Below are 16486 nucleotides of genomic sequence, written 5' to 3'. Positions count from 1 at the left end.
ATTACCTGCTTAAATGATTATTGCATCACTACAATGTTATATTGATATTTCAGGGCCGTTTTTAAAAAAGAATTGAGGCAGTGGTTTAATGATGACAGCAGTCCAGTCATTGAAAAGTGGGATGGAGATGGGTGGGACAAAGAAAACTGATATAAACATGCACTAGGAAAAAGCCAACCCAAAATTGGCTTCCAGAAAACCATTCAAGGTAAAAGTAGTATCAAAAGAGCCGGCAGAAAAAACAAAGGACTTGTCAGGACTTGATACACTACAGAATTGAAAACTAAAAGCACAAAAATGTATGTGGAAATTAGGGGATAACCTGAAGCAATATGGGGCCAGAACCAATGAAAAAAACCCATGTGGAAAAGCCCTAAATTCTAAATTCTGTTCCACATGAGTAACTGCTAAAACAGATTAACATCCCATATAAGGGGGGTGGGGAAACATCATTTTACCACTTTGATAGATCATGGAGAAATATTCACTCCCCAGCTTCTGTTCATATTATTAACAAGGCTTTGCTGCTACACTACTATTAAGTGCATTCTAGGTTGCCAACCTGGGATGAGAAAGGTGCGACCATGACTGAGAAATAAAGGGTGGATTAGAAAGGGTGGTGGTGGAGAGAAATGAAGAGAGCAAAATGAAGATAAAAGAGTAGAAAAGATAAATTAAGAAAAGAGGAAAGGTTGCTTTATTTTCTACAACACACTAACAGGGAAGAACTGGCTGAGCAGACAAAACTATGAATCTGGGTGGAAGGAAAAGAAGAGGGAAACAGACTGCTAGGCTGCAGCCTTGCTAGGAGGCTGCAGCCTGGCAGTGAATGTAGCAACCATGAGTTGTGCTGCCTGATCTTGCCTTGCTCCAGTGCTGGCTTGGTTTATGGGTTTAGCAGGATATGCAAGTGTTTGCCTCCTTGTAGTAAACTTTGCAGTTTTGATATTTAATGTGCTCTGCCTTCCCTGTGCCCCAGTGGCTGCAGTGCAGTACTGCAATAGGAGTAAACTAAATGATGGTGCAGCATGATGCTGGCTTCAGGAACCCTCCAGCTGATGGACCACAGGACTTTTGTTCCCCCAGCTGCCCCCCACAGGCCTGCTAATTTAGATGTGCAACCTGTTATTGGAAATTTCATTCATGTAGCAGGTATGCTTCAAGCGAGGATACATAGTAGGTTCCAGTATTCATTCAGTAAATGGATGCCAGAGTTGCAGTACATTTAAGCTAGCACTGATTATTAGACTTAAACAAATGCTGAGTCATTATGAAAAAATAAATAGTCATACAAAACTTTCACGGAACTAAAGGCCATTTCTTATGTTATTTTTGCCGGCATATGATCTTCAGCAAACAACTTTCCAATATCTGATTGATAAACTTACATGGTTTCCAGCAATATATAATAAAAATAAATGTCAGACAGAAAGAAAGAAAAGAAAGAAAGAAAGAAAGAAAGAAAGAAAGAAAGAAAGAAAGAAAGAAAAGAAAGAAAGAAAGAAAGAAAGAAAGAAAGACCCAAGCTCAAACAAACTCTTTGCAGTCATAAGGATCAGGACATTTTTTGGAGGGGAAAGAAAAAACTGAGATTGTCAGAAAGTTGGGTTCTGCAGCTAATGGTACATTCTGTGCTTTTTCTATGCTTCTGCAGAACTGCATCCATAATCATATAAAGGCAAAACATTTAATCTTTGTATTTGAGTTCCAGCAAATATGGCATTCAAATCATAATCGGTAAAACAGCCCTTATTCTCATAATCTCTGATCAATCTGTTAACATGATTCTGTGTTTTCTGTAAAATAGTCCTGCTCAGAAAGAAGGCTAATATTTTAATCTAGAATATAGATATACTCTGTTTTTAGCCTCCTTTACATTGTTTTCATCTGTTAAAAATGGCAAGATTTAATATTGCGCAGTGACCAATGATGAGTATGAAAAAGAGGGGGAAATGGCGTTAATAGAAATACATGTATGAAGCTGAATACAGTTTTGCAGTTGAGAGCATTATGCGCATTGTTCAAGCACCCCCTTGGATGCGCGAGTATAATTAAGGGTGTATGTGAAAGAGTCCTGAGGGTATTTAGCCTCCCCAGCCTTTCCTTATTTTCTAGCTATCTGAGTAAAGACCCACAATGACCCATGCTGGATTTCCTGTGGAGAATGACGTTGCTTCACTTTCACAGACTGGACAGTTTGAGAATTATCAATGCTAAATGCTCCCTTCCCCCCAAGTCTGTGTATGGTGATTCCTTAGTACTTCCCACCTAGCCTGACCCCTTAACTGAGAGGTCACATCCAGGCATCAAACCCACGCCTCTTGCATGGGAGCACTGAATTCTACCCCAGGCCAGCCTGTTAAATCAGCTCATTTAATTTATACACCATGTTAAGGCCTGGCATTCCATTTCTCATCTCAGGTGCAATTATTTCTTAAAGAAAAACGTCAACCATTTTGTACAGCCCAGAAACCCGACAGTTCAAAGAGGTGAAAACACATTTCTCACCCTCCATAAAAATCTGAAATACCTTTCAAAACCAAGTTTGTAATTGTTACAGACATTTCTGAACCTCTTAATAGTAGATGTCTGGAATGCTGTTGTTTTTTTAAGGTGACATCATCTGTGCCACGGGCATTATGAAATCCTTATGGAAGTGGCTGCAGACTGGTTCCTAATCTGTGTTACTGTGACATTGACAAACATAAAGAAAATGTATAGAATCAGTCAAACTCAAGGTCTGCTTTACAGGAATGATAGAGTTCACTGTGCGTAGAGATAATTAGAAAGTGATAAGTAATCACCTCCCAATTTTCTTGTAAAAATACCGTCTTAATGTAATCAAGATTAGAGAAATCATCACCAATATTTATATCGCAGAACAAAACAATTGTTTACATAAAATATTACTTTCAAAACCCATAGTTAGCCTTGTGAGAAAGTGCCCAACATAATCGTTATGGTATTTTCTACTAAGTCAAGTCAATTGCCTTTTTTACTGAGATCAGCAGGACTTCCTGAGAAGTATTCTTAGGATAGATTTATTCATTTATCGTATGGCAGAGTTACACACAGGAAGCATATAAGAATATAAAATGCGTAACCAAGTAGATAACAACGGTTATGCAGACAAATCGGGCAATCCCACTAAATACTAATATCAAAATTTTCAATCCACTCAGTCACATGTGGGGAGAGTACAAAGAGCTCCAGCACATCTCCCTGGAAAGCACAACGCTCTAAAGATGGGAAATAGTTTGGCAAGCTCCACCACAATCGCATTTTGCCCCATTTATTTATTGTCTTTATTGTTTTTGCAACTGGAGTCACAAACAACAAACCCTCGTCCCACAGGAAAACATGGAAGAATGTAAAGGTCACTACTGCAAAAGTTGCCATGTGATTTGAATTTTGCCCCATTTAAACAACAGGTCTGCACAACTGCCAAAGCCTGTTCATATTCTATTAGCCGTCTTCCATACTTTACGTGGCAAGTCAAATCCTGCAGGCCTCTTGTTGGTGCTTATCAGGTTATGGATATTGGGTGGAACTGATTGCATCCATGTTTGCATTCATTCCCTAGATCAAACTCCGTGGATCAGGGTCACACAGAGGCTAAACAGATGTTTCTGCACACTCGGGGAACTCCTAGGTGTGCAGAAAAAATTGAAATGTTTAAAGAAATGCATAGGAGGTTTAAATTCCCACCAAAATAAAGGCGGTTGAAGGAGTCCGGGAGCCACACTAGGTCCAGCAGTGGCTGCACAGCCTGGGAACCACACAGGTCATGCCGTGAAGCAGTGGCAGAACCCAGGAGTTGGGCTGCGTGGCTGCTGCCAGGCCCAACAGGGCTCTCAGGCTGCACGGCTGCCACTGGGCCCAGAAGTGGCAGTAGCTGCGCTGGAGAGCCGCACTGGGGCAAGTGGCAGTCACACAGCCCAAGAGCCCCACTGGGCCCAGCAGTGGCCCGCAAATCTCTCAGTCCCTTACTTGTTTCTAGTAATAGGCATTGTAATCCTGAGGATATAGGTGATGATTGCTAAATTAATGAGTACTTGGGGGGGGGGTTACAGGAAGGGGAAACAGCTGTTGCATGAGCACAGGTCTGTCCACAGTTCTTTTGATCTAAGTCAAACTAGCCAATCAATGAAAAAGCAAATTGAGGCAGGCTGTGAAAAAATGGTTAAAAATCAATTGCAAATTTAAAAAATAGAGATAACAGCAGACAAAGGGACTCAAGAAGAATATATGAGGGCAGATATGAGAGTAGATAGTGTTATCACAAAACTAACAAACAAAAAAAGAACAACCCACACCCTAAGGCTGCCAATTCCCCCCGGGGGGCGGATTTCCCCCTGCTTTGGAGGCCCGACACGTCAGCCGGATGTGACGTGCTGACGCCGGGCATGCTGGGGGTGGGGCCACAGCCATCTGAGGGGAAAACTCTATGAGCGCGCGCTCAAGACGCCGTCCGGGAGCCCCCCGCCGCAGAACAAAAGGTATTTGGCAACCCTACCACACCCTAAATTTCAGCATAAGTCCTGAAGAAAATAGGAAGGGAGAATTTGATGGGCAACTTCAAAAAACTGTCAGAATTAATCAAAATTATTTAGAATTAATGATAATTGTAAAGCAGACATTGCTGTTTAGAAACTTAGAGATGGTTTAATCTTTTTTAAAAAGCTATTGAATGTAACAATTTAGAATACTGAAATTTAGTGCACAAAGATCCAGGTATTTTCAGACATATAGCTCTAAAAACATATAGCTTTAAGAACATTATCAAGAAGAGAGAACTATGGTCACCTCATAAAGGAATTGTAAGGGTTGGATATAAAATGAAGACAGTGCTGTTGAATTATTTTTAATTCATAAAAACAAAGAAAAAAGGCTAGAAAAACATGAAAGAAGACACAGTGTGTAGGAAAGGAAAATTAATATGTGATAACTTGTTAATTAAAGTTGTTTAATTCAGTTTTTCTCTTAACTTTACTCCTTTATTTTAATTGTGTCTCCTTTCTGTAGCAACATGTTAAAAGTAAAACATAAAATAAAATATTTCGTAAATTCATAAATGAGAAAACTTAATTCTACTATATATCACCAAAGCTTTCAGAAATTTTTATAAAAAATAAGAAACATGGTAACATTTTTCAAGTTTATGATAGTAAAAAGTCAGGAGGAGTAGCTATGTATGTGTGATATACATACACATATTTGTGATTCAAAGATCTGAATTACTACAAAATAGAGGCATATATGGAATAAATAATGTTACTGGTATTTCCTGTACCAAATATAAGTCTGAAAATAAAATCAAAACTGTATTTGAATTTGCAGGAGATATTCTGAAGCCTGTGTGGTATAGTGTTTTACATTAACACATTAGTACTGGGGAATTTGGGCTCGAAAGTCGGTGGCTTTCTCCTCTGGGGCCTGGACCCTTGCGCAAAAGTCCATGCGTGCCACGAACTTGGTGGGCTTCGGGGCTAGATGATCCGTGAGGGCCTTGATGAGATTATCGAAGCTCTCTTCCTCTACCTCCTTGGGCGATATCAAGTTCTGCAAGAGGATGAGGGTATCCATCCCACAAATGTGGATGAGATGGGACCTTTTCATTCCTGCATCAGTGACCTGTAAGCAGGCGAGATAGTTCTTCAGAATCATTACCCACGTTGTCCAGCGCTCCGGGTGGCTCAGGTCAAAAGAGGCAATGCCCTCATGAGAGGTTCCCGCAGGGACGGCGGCGACGGGGGCTGATGACGCGGATGAGGTGTTTGGCTCTGACATTTTCGCTTGTCCGCTTGACCGCTCTGTTTGGCTGATGAAGCTGGGCGAGGTTGGCTGTGAGGCGAGGTATCCAGGCGAAGTAGCGTGGAGCTAGTCTGGCCGGGAGAACAAGCGTGGTGTGGCGGGACGATTCCAGGCGGTGCACAACGATGTGAGGCGGTGCGAGGCGAGTGATGCGCTTGCTGTGCGGGCGAGACGAGGCGCGGAAACGCAGCGAGGCGTGCTGTGAGGCTTGTGGCAAGGCGCGGCGAGGCGAGGCTGCGGCGGGTAGCCGAGGATGAGCAGGCGCAGCGTGGCGAGAGGCTGCTGGTAGTTGACGGAGCGAGGGCAGAGCGATGGAGCGAAGATCCTGGCGAGCGGCGAGGCCCATTCTAACATTTAGTTGCTTCCAGAGCCACATATACAATGAAAGTAAAAACACATTCAGGAGCTGGAGGGGTCCATAAGAGCAAGGCATTCTAAGCAATATGTGCTAAAGTTATATCAAAGTGACCCACTTCATACTCATGCAGTCTGTGCTGAAGGAAGCTGAATTTCTGAAACCTGTACATTATCTTTTATGATGCCTAACTCTACCTTTTTTATTAGTTTGCTTTCTATGTTCTGGATTTTGCTAGATACGAGCAAGGAGCTATGCAGGATGCTGAAGCACAACCCTGACCACCAAAAATCTTTCTTACTACAAAAGTTCCTGAAGTTTTTAGGAGGCATCACTCAAACATTTTCAAGTAGATCTCTACAGACATAAGTAGGAGGACTTTGCTTTTAAAAAAATAAATCCTCACTACTCAGGAAGCTGTCTGCTGTGGCTAATGCCTCTCCATTTATTAGCTAGGGTTGCTAGGTTCCTCCTGGCAACCAGCAGGTGATGGGGGGACTTACCAGGAGATGGAGGGAGGCCCAGGCACCTTTGCCATTGATGTGGCTGTTACTTCCGATGTATACTGGAAGTGACATCATCATGCTGTGATGCCGTGGTTGTTGAGGCGAGTGTGGGATAGACACTTTGTGTTCAATCCCTTCAAGTTCCACAAATCTTTTAAATTCTGCATTGTAGTATTCTCCACCCACATCAGTGTGTAAGCTTTGGAGTGCTTGGCCAAACTTGTTTTTAATCGTGGCCACATAGCATTTGAATTTATTGAACATCTCATCCTTGCCCTTCATCATATACACAAAAGTATATTTTCTTTTGTTTTCAATAAAAGTCACAAAGTATTTCTTCCCACCACAGGGTGGCACTAGTGGGCCAACAAGATCACTATACAGTGTCTAGGAACTTCTCATTGTGATTAGTGGACTTCCCAGTGTACTTTGGAGCAGTCCCCTTTGCTTTGAGACATGTGTCATAACTTAGAGCTTGGCCAAACTTGTTTTTAATCGTGGCCACGTAGTATTTGAATTTATTGAGCGTCTCATCCTTGCTATTCATCATATACACAAAAGTATATATCTGTTTGTTTTCAGTAAAAGACACAAAGCATTTGTTCCAGACATTAGAAACTCTCGGTCTGGGGCAAATGATGTTCTGTATTCTTGGTATTGGGGGGGGCAACAGTGGGACGGTTTCTAGTGTCCTGGCCCCACTAGTGGACCTCCTGATGGCACCTGGTATTTTTGGCCACTGTTTGACAGTGTGTTGGACTGGATGGGCCATTGGCCTGATCCAACATTGGCTTCTCTTATGTTCTTATGTTCATTCTGGTATATGGACGAAAACTCTATGGTAAAAATGGCTTCTAGCATAGAGTTTTTGCTCAAATATCAGAGCATCACCCAGATGTTGCTGATGTGATGGCGTCACTTCCAGTGCACATCAGAAGCAATGTCACCATATCACTGACGATGTAGCCTGGGCCTCCCTCTCTTTCCATGTGAGTCCCCCCCCCCAATGGCCAGCTGATTGGCAGCAGGGGGTGGGTCTAGCAACAGGGGACTCTCACCTCCATTGATGGGGCTGACAACCCTAGTATTAGCTAATGCCTCGCGGCATTTCTGTGCAGCTGCAGCATACACACAGCCCTGAATATATCATGGCATGTGAGCAATAAAGAGGGCAATAAATAGGGAGGCCAGAATTTAGTTTTTTCTTTGTAAATTCTTTGTAAAGATATACACATAGCTGTCACTTCATCTCCTGTTCCAGATATTCCCCTCTGCTGTCTGAGATAAGCGATGATTGTACATGATTCAAACAGAACACTTTGTCAGAATTTCTCCTAAATTAAACAAATCCCATGAAAATCAACAGCAGAAGGAGAGAAAAGAGGCCCTAAAATATATTCAGGCCGTTGTATATGGAAGCCGATAACAGAGTGGACAGTTTTTTTATATTAGGGATTTGACGGATTAAAGAAAGGTTAAGAAAAAGCATTGCCAAAAAGATAAATCCTAAGATCTCTTTTGAGCTTTTCCAAATGCTCTTTCAAGATCAGAGCATTTCTGAGAGAGGGAAAAGTGCTTTAAAGTGCTAATTGTCCTCTTTAAAAAAAATGGGGGGGGGCCTTTTACAGCCAGCCAAGTGCTTGCATGGTCCTGAGGCTGTTCTGTGATGCTCGACAGAGGCAGAGTGTATTACTGCTGCCTGTCTGATTGATTATTCACCTCTCAATGGCTGTAGGATCCCTGGGATAAGTGACTTAGCCATTTCTGATCACCTGCCTAAAAGAGACCACCTCAAACGCGGTGCTTTTCAATGGTGTCAGCTCTATTGTGAGTCATTAAGATTTAGAAATCAAGCGATGTGCACATACATGTGGGAATCACCCCTTCTCTGGAGGGGCCAAGTGCGTAGATGCGTTAGTCAGTAGCAGCAGAACAAGATTTCTGAGTATCTCATTAAGTGAGCTTTTACTCATGACAGCTAACACCCCGGAAAATGTTGTTGGTCTTGAGGACGCTGGTGGTGGAAAGTGCTGCCAAGTCACAGCTGACTTATGGCAACCTTGTCAGGTTTTCAAGGCCACAGACGTTCAGAGGTGGCTTTGTCACTGCCTGCCTCCGCCTTAGTATTCCTTGGAGGTCTCCCATCCAAATAATGGCCAGGGCTGACCCTGCTTAGCTTCCAAGATCTGATGAGACTGGGGTAGCCTGGGCTGGCCAGGTCAAGACCGTGAAGGTGCTACTGGACTTGAATTTTGTCCTGTTCGTCTTAAGTGGATGGTGTAGCTGAGAGCCTTCCATTTTGTCAGTGACCTCAGTGTTGGCCTTCAGCACTGTCAGGGCAGAAAGGAACATTTCTACAGAACTGTCTATTTCAGCATTCTGCATAGGAAAAGAAAACCAGTCCTCCATTTTTCCTTTAGGGTCCCTCAGGGACACACACACTAAATCAGGCGGTTGGTACAGAAAATGCCCGTGGCTGCTGGAGTGTCAGGCGGTGGAAACCAATGTTCACCACCAGCCATCAATATCAGTCTGTTGGGTTCTCCTCCAGCATAACCCTCCAGGAACTTTGTCAGTCTCTGTGGATGAAAGGAGATGGCAACTGGGAGCAGAAAACGTCTTGTCCCTACTCCAGATGCTTGCAGCCTCTGCAATAGAGTTGTATCCTTGTTTCAGCTAGTCTTTTCCTCATGATCCTGATAATTCCATTAAGCAAAATAATTGTTGCTCTTGCACATGAGCCCTGAGAAGTAGATCAGAATGAATGATGATTAACTGTCAGTGTAACACCACATTCAAATGAAGATTCAGAGGAATGGTGGCTCAATGGAAGAGCCTGTGCTTGGCATTTGGAAGATCCTGGGTTCAATCCCCGGCATCTCCATTTAAGAGGACCAGGCAGTAGGTGATGTGAAAAACCTCTGCCTGAGACCCTGGAGAGCCGCTGCCAGCCTGAGTAGAAAATACTGATCTTGATGGACCGATGGTCCATCAGTATAGGGCAGCTTCATGTGTGTTCCAAGATATGGACCTAGTTCTCTGCAGTCCAAGTCTATGGAACTCACTGGGTGGCCTTCAGTAACTAATTATTTGACCACTTACTCACATACATTCTGCCCATCAAGATCTTCAGCAGAACCACTAGGGGATCGCAAGCGATCAGATCTTCCCTACAGTGGTGCCTTACTTGTGGACACCCCCACAGCTGTTCCCCAATGCCTAGCCTTCTTACTTTTGGCAGCAAATTTTATTGTTTTATTGTTGCCCCAAGCTATTTTCTTGAAGTGTTTTTGACTGAATGGCTGTTGTTGTATGTTAACATTTGCAACGAGACATTGTAATCACCCCGTCCCCAAGTCTACTGATTCATGGTGCCAAGAGAAATCACAGAGCAAGGAGAAACCTGGCTGACAAAGTCCTTTACAAATACTGTGCAGCACAATTCCATTATCAACAGGCAATAAGTACCACGGAGTCTCCAACATAGCTCATTTTGCCAACTCACTGTAATTTGCAAAGATTCTTTCATTCAAGATCACTGTAATCCTTGCCCAGGAAACTCTCTAACAAAAACGTCTTACCTTCTTTGGGTAGTGATGGGCCAAGAATTTGAACCTATTATCATGCTACCATTCCCTCCTGATCCAACTAAAGACTTAAGCCCAACAGCCCTGTCCCAAGTTCGAGACTGGTTTTAGAAACAAATTTCCTGTCTGATAGTCCTTATCCATTGCTGACAGTGCCCAAAACCTTCTGGCTGAGTTACGCAATTTTAACAAGTCAGTTGGCAGCAGGCTGAGTCATATGATATTCCTGTAAGTCACCTCCTAAATGAGTGCATTGCACTCAATATATTTGATGTGCACATCTTCAATAAACTTTGTTCTTTAAGACTAGCTGGGTGTTTCCAAGAGTGTAACACAATCAGGGTTTGAGGCCTAAGTGTCCGGTTTTTCATGCAATAATCTTCCAATGAGGCCAATTCACACAACTAAATTGATGAGATAAGAATATGAGGAATTTCACATTACCCTTTTAAAGTCAGTTTGAAGCCGTTTTTGATCCGTCGTGGAGTAAACTGGTATAGGGCTGCCATTTCATACATGGCTTTCTCCTACCGGCTGGATCTGAAGCGGTTTGCCATTTCAGACTGCACTGCTTTTCCCCGCTTTTTCCTGCCGTTTTTCGCCCGAGCGGGCGATCTCCGGCTTTTTTTTTAAACATTCACTTTAGAGCGCTATAGCGCTATAACACAGCACTCCAGGCATTCCAATGGGGTTGCTATAACGCTGTTTTGCTGTTGTGTTATAACGCTATAGCGCTATAAAGCGAACGTTTAAAAAGTCAGAGATCACCCACACGGGCGAAAAACAGCAGGAAAAAGCATTTCGGATCCAGGAGAAGAAACTGAAGACTACTTGGAAGTGGTTTACAGGTAAAACGGTTCAGCCCCGTTTCCTGAACGGGACAGAAGCGTTTGTGTGTGAAAGTACAAATATATTCCGGTAAGGAAACGGTTCTAAAACGGTTCTCTTTGAAATGTTAGACCAGAAACCATTTGGGAACCGTTCCTGAACTGGAATATATTGCCTGTCTGAAATTCCTCTGTGTCGAGCACATCTGGACTGAATGAATTTACAACTCAACCAGCTCATAACTCAACCAACATTGGGTGTGCCATCACTCATACCACATTTGGCCACTGAGAGATCAGGATTGGCCCATCCATTGGGCATGGTACATGTACCCCAGTGACTGACCCCAGAAGAACCATTTAGAAATAAACTCCTGAATGTCCTGACATTGCTGGAGGAGGGATTTGGCTTTTTATGAAGCAATGGGGACACCTTCACTGTCAAATGAATTATAGCACGCTCAATAATCAGCCTTGGGCTTCATTAATCTGTTGTTGGTGGGGTGACATTAAATGGTGTCTGCCTGAAAGAACAAAAGAGTAGTGTTACCAGAATTAAGGTGTTTTGTCGCTCTAGATCATAGTGTCTTTTTATGGTGTCACTGCTATAGATCATGGTGTCTTTTACATAGTGATATGGAATTTGAGTGGGAATTTAGACAAGGAAGGCAAGACACTCCTGTGATATTTATCCTCCATGTACAATATTTACAAATGTACTCCCTTGCTCAATAAAGAATCAGAAAAGGTAAGAAATGGTAGAGGAAGCATGTGCCCAGCACACCAGCATTTTCAGAATATGAGACCTATATAGGGTTGCCAGGTCCCTCCTGGCAACCGGGAGGGGATGGGGAGGGGACTTACCGGGAGCAGCACGCGGGCTCATCCAGTCTACAGTGACATGTCTACATCACTGTGCATGTGACCCGGAAGTGATGCTTCACTTCCAGGATGCCGGGGCAGCACTCTTATATTTTTTTTGGGGGGGGGGGGAAACCAATGGTAAATTTGACTTCATAGAGTTTTTGCCCAAATACTAGAGTGTCGCCTCCCAACATCCCAGATGGGATAGTGGCACTTCTGGGACATGTGGGATGCACATAGATACATCATTGCACCTGGGAGGACTTTCCTTTTTTGGGGGGGGGGGGAAAGATCCACCTGCTGGCCAGCTGATTGGTGGCAGGGAGGTAGGGCCTGGCACCGGGGGACCGCTGCCTTCACCAGGGGGTCTGGCAACCCTAGACCTATAAGGAATCCTAATTTATGCCCACAGTGTTCACCAAAAAACTTACATAGGAAAGTGGCTTTTTATCTGAGTTCCAGGGAATTTGTAAGGGCATATTAAGAGATCCTCGATAAAAAGATCAGTGAAGATGGACAAGAGAGCTTGCCAATCACTGCTAATCTTAGTTTGCAAGGCACGGCCACTGGAGAAATTTGCATATTGCATTTCCACACCAAGCAACTGTGAAACTGAACAGGCCTGGTCCCCAGAATCCTGTGCAAACCCATGGGTTCTGCTGTGTAGTGGATATATGGGAGCTCATTGGAGACAACTGCCAGGAAAGACTTCCCTGAAGGTAAAAAGTTTGAAATCCACTGATCTGCCATCACCACCCAAGACAAGATGTGCAAAACTGTTCCCTCATCCATGAAAGCCACCTGGCACCATTCCTTCCTGGCCTCCAGACACTGGTCAGAAAGACCATTTTGTTTAGACAGGGGCAGTCTTAGTAATTCTGGGGCCCTGGGCAAAAGTCCAGAATGGGAGTCCAAAACCACTGCCACCCCACCACCAACCCCACCACTAGGGCCAAGCAAGGGGTGGTCCTTGTCCGTTTCCAGGTAGGCTGGAGCCGTTTCTGGAAGCCAGATATCCGAGCACCAGCTAGCGGGGTATGAGTACTGGCAGGAACCTGTTTGTCATCTCCTTTGCCCTCCTCCTTGGGGGGGGGGCAGGGCCAAGGGCAGAACTCGCCTGTGTTAGCCAAGGGGCAACAGAACTCAGCTGTGTTTGATTTAAATTAAATGTGCAATGATTTGTATGATGTTCTGCTTAAGTTACATTGTGTTCTATAGCTGTGCTGACTTTTGCTGCTTTTACTGGCTGAATTGTTTTGCTTCTTTATTCTAAAAGTTTAAATATTTTGTCTATGTTTTATGTCAATATTGCTGGTCGATAATGTTTTCAATGGCTTTTTAAAATCATTGCTAGCCCCTTTGAAGGTCCTGTGATCAACAAGTGAGGTCAAATATGGGCAACAATTGCCCTCATTCCTATTATATATTTGTACACTGCCAGACAAAGTTTAGGAAGAGCTTAGGGTGGTACATAGTAGCTTTATTATATGCCTGATGTATAAAGGTGCCTTACTATCATTATTGGTTCGTTCACTGTGAATGTGATTCTGGGTGTTTGCATCATGGTGATCAAGTTTATGACAAGATCAGTATTCTAATTCAGATATTTTGATTTGAATAAGAGCCAGATCCCATGAATATCGAAGAGAGCTCTATGAGGGACTAAAATGTACCTCAGCTTTCTCCCCCCCCCCCAGTATTTTCTCTGCAACAGTTACAAATGTAACTCAAGCATACTGAAAACCACTCTCTGCCACACAAGATTTTCCCCTTTAAGTGCCGGATTAGGAGACCCAGGGTTTAAATCCTCTCTCTTGTCATAAAACTTTCAGGCCAGTCACTCCCTCTCAGCTTAATCTACCTGTCAGAGTTGTTTCAAAACCAAATTGGAGAGGGGGAGAACCAAGTATGCTTTCCAAAGGAGCAAACGCTACACTACATTCATTCACACTAGTTTGTTCGTATTCCCTGTACGTACTCAGTAAAATAGAAAAGTACGCTCAAAACACGTAATGCTGTACTTCTGTGGCACAATCCATCTGAAGCTAATGACATTTAAGTCCCAATGGGAGAAATTTAAGCAGATGCCGATATTCCACTGAAATAAATTGGAAATAAAAGGGTATACATTGTTTCCTCACATGAAAGCAACAGTGTTGAAAATAGCCCTTAATGCTTATTGCACAATATGTCCACCAGGGGGCCCCTTTAGACTGCGACACAAGTGAGCAATGCCCACAGAGGGAGGCTGTGTTACCTGTGAATCCGGTCTGACAATCACACACATAACCCGATGCTCTGTAGTAGCTGAACTCCAAGGGTAGCTCTGGAATTCTTCCATACCAGTCTGACCATGATAATTCCACACACACACTCCCATGGAGGCATGGATTACTGCTACACTCGTTCACATCAGTTTCACAGAAAAACCCTGTATAACCTGTGGGATCAACAACAGCAAGAGCAGTTATTGTAATTTAGGCCTATTTAGAGCATCTGATCATGATTTGTTTCCTATTTGCGCCTCTGATATTAACTGGGGAAGCAGCACAATTTTCCACCCAAGGCAGTTAATATTGCAGAATATTTCACAGGCTACAAAGGATTTATTTGCTTCATTTATACTACACGTTGGTGACCCAGATCGACGTACACAGTTCTCCTGGCCTCCATTTCATCCTCACAATAACCCTGTAAGGTAGGCTAGGCTGAGAGTGTGTTATTGGCTCAAGGCCACCCAGCAAGTTAAACCTCTGTCCTAGTCATTCTCCTGTCCTCCATCTTCACAACGACCCTATGAAACAGGTTATGCTGGCGTGTAACTGGCCCGAAGTCACCCAGCCAGCTTTGATAGCAGAGTGGGGATTCGAACCTGGGTCTTGCACTCAAGTCCGACACTCTAATCTAGTCTGACACTCTAACAACTACAGCACACTGGCTCTGGATGAGGCAGAAAGGAGTGAGAGAGGCTGTGGGAGAGCATGTGGATTTCTCTTTGTGCTAGTAGGGCTTTGTCTTATACTCTGAATGTGAAATCAGTGAGAAAATATTTAAATTTGAGTGAGAGATGCCTCAAAACCATTGCGTCAGATTGGTCAATATGTCCCCATATGTGTGGTGGGCAGCAGGATTGTCTCTCTGCTACCTAATACCCCTCCCCCATTTTCAGCACTGACAGTCATTAATCACCCTGGGGTGCCTCATTTATGTAGGGTACATGCATATCCGGATCACACAATCAATTCCACAGTAAAAATCTGGGGAATCAGCTGCACAGACTGGTCATATATGCATTGGAATGCATTCACATATATCCTATTGAAATGTTATACACCACTCCCTTCAGGAGGTGGGGCAGGGGACTGTCAAGAAAGGCAGGCATGCTCCCATTCCTCTCTCACTCCCCACCATGCATAGGGAACAGATTGGTGGATTTATTATCCAAACTAGTCCATGGACTCAGAAGGCAGCTTGTAGTTCAGTCACATAACCTTTTCAAATGATGCACATGTGGGGGGGGGATCACAATTGCAACCCACAACCTATGTGTATTCCTTGGAAGTCAGTTCAGCAGCTGTTTGCAAGTGGATTTTGCCATTTTACACAGCAAAATCCAGTTGCATAGTGCACTGAAAGTGCATTATTTACTGTGTGTGAAAGCACCTGTGTACAGCTGTGTGCAATTAGGATCATGCCGAGAGTGTCTTGAACCTGTACACTTCTTGTGTAGGCTCTTTCGAGATAGTCCAGTGGACACATGTAGGTTGGGGCACAGCTTGTGGTCATGATCTCACCTCCTCCCACTATCAGTTGCTATTTATCCTCTTCTTCCTTTATGAAAAGGGCTACCGTCTTTCAGCCTGCAGTCACTGATGCAAAAAACAGGGCCATCTGCAATCTTGCCCTTTTAGCATTGTTTCTTTTTGGTTCCCAGCAGAGACTGTGAGGGCAGGGCTGCGTAGAGTCAGTGATTCCGTGCCAGTGCAGAAGAGCTTCAGAATGTGGTAGTCATTTATATTGTTCTCATGTGTGTGTTTTTTTAAGCAAGTTTCTATCCCATATGGCTACGATGAGGGACTTCAAAGCATATTAGCAATGCTTCTTGAAATCTACAAAGCCATAGCAGAATTATATAGGATTTCTGGTAGTCAGGGCTGAAGCATTAAGTGTCCCGCATAGTTCACTGATATCCCATCAACAGAATAAATGTTCATCAATAGAATGAGCTTACTGAGGCTCTCTGTAAAAATCAGTTTCATGTAACTAGTTATCAGAGTCACAAAACCAGGTTTCTTTTGGTTCAGAATGCGGGTTTCCTTGATGCAGAATGTATATGTACACAGAGATGTTATGGGAGGGGGTGAGAAAAAGAACAGCTTACCTGGCAAACAGTGGCAAAAATAGCTCTCTGCTGTGTCCTCGCAAGTAGCGTTGTTATGGCATGGGTGTGACCAGCATAAAGGAATGGGAGTTTCACAGTGCAGGCCCATATGTCTTCCGTCTGTACAGTTGCAGCTGTATCTGCGGGGGGGG

The 16486-nt window shown here is 43.6% G+C and overlaps 1 protein-coding gene across 1 annotated transcript in view; it reads right to left on the bottom strand.

Moving 5' to 3' along the window:
* Window positions 1-16486, bottom strand: part of CRB1 (crumbs family member 1, photoreceptor morphogenesis associated) — a 139389-nt gene that overhangs the window by 85151 nt on the left and 37752 nt on the right. Inside the window, exons 4-5 of the mRNA XM_015406181.1 lie at window positions 16335-16474; window positions 14211-14393 (exon numbers count right to left, since the gene is read on the bottom strand). Coding sequence (XP_015261667.1) covers window positions 14211-14393; window positions 16335-16474 — 323 coding nt within the window. The remainder of the gene's footprint in view (window positions 1-14210; window positions 14394-16334; window positions 16475-16486) is intronic.

This window comes from Gekko japonicus, unplaced genomic scaffold, assembly GCF_001447785.1.
Source record: "Gekko japonicus isolate JY-2015 unplaced genomic scaffold, Gekko_japonicus_V1.1 scaffold1097, whole genome shotgun sequence".
In the NCBI taxonomy this organism is placed as follows: Eukaryota; Metazoa; Chordata; class Lepidosauria; order Squamata; family Gekkonidae; genus Gekko; species Gekko japonicus.
This window is presented reverse-complemented; position numbering and strand designations above follow the sequence as displayed.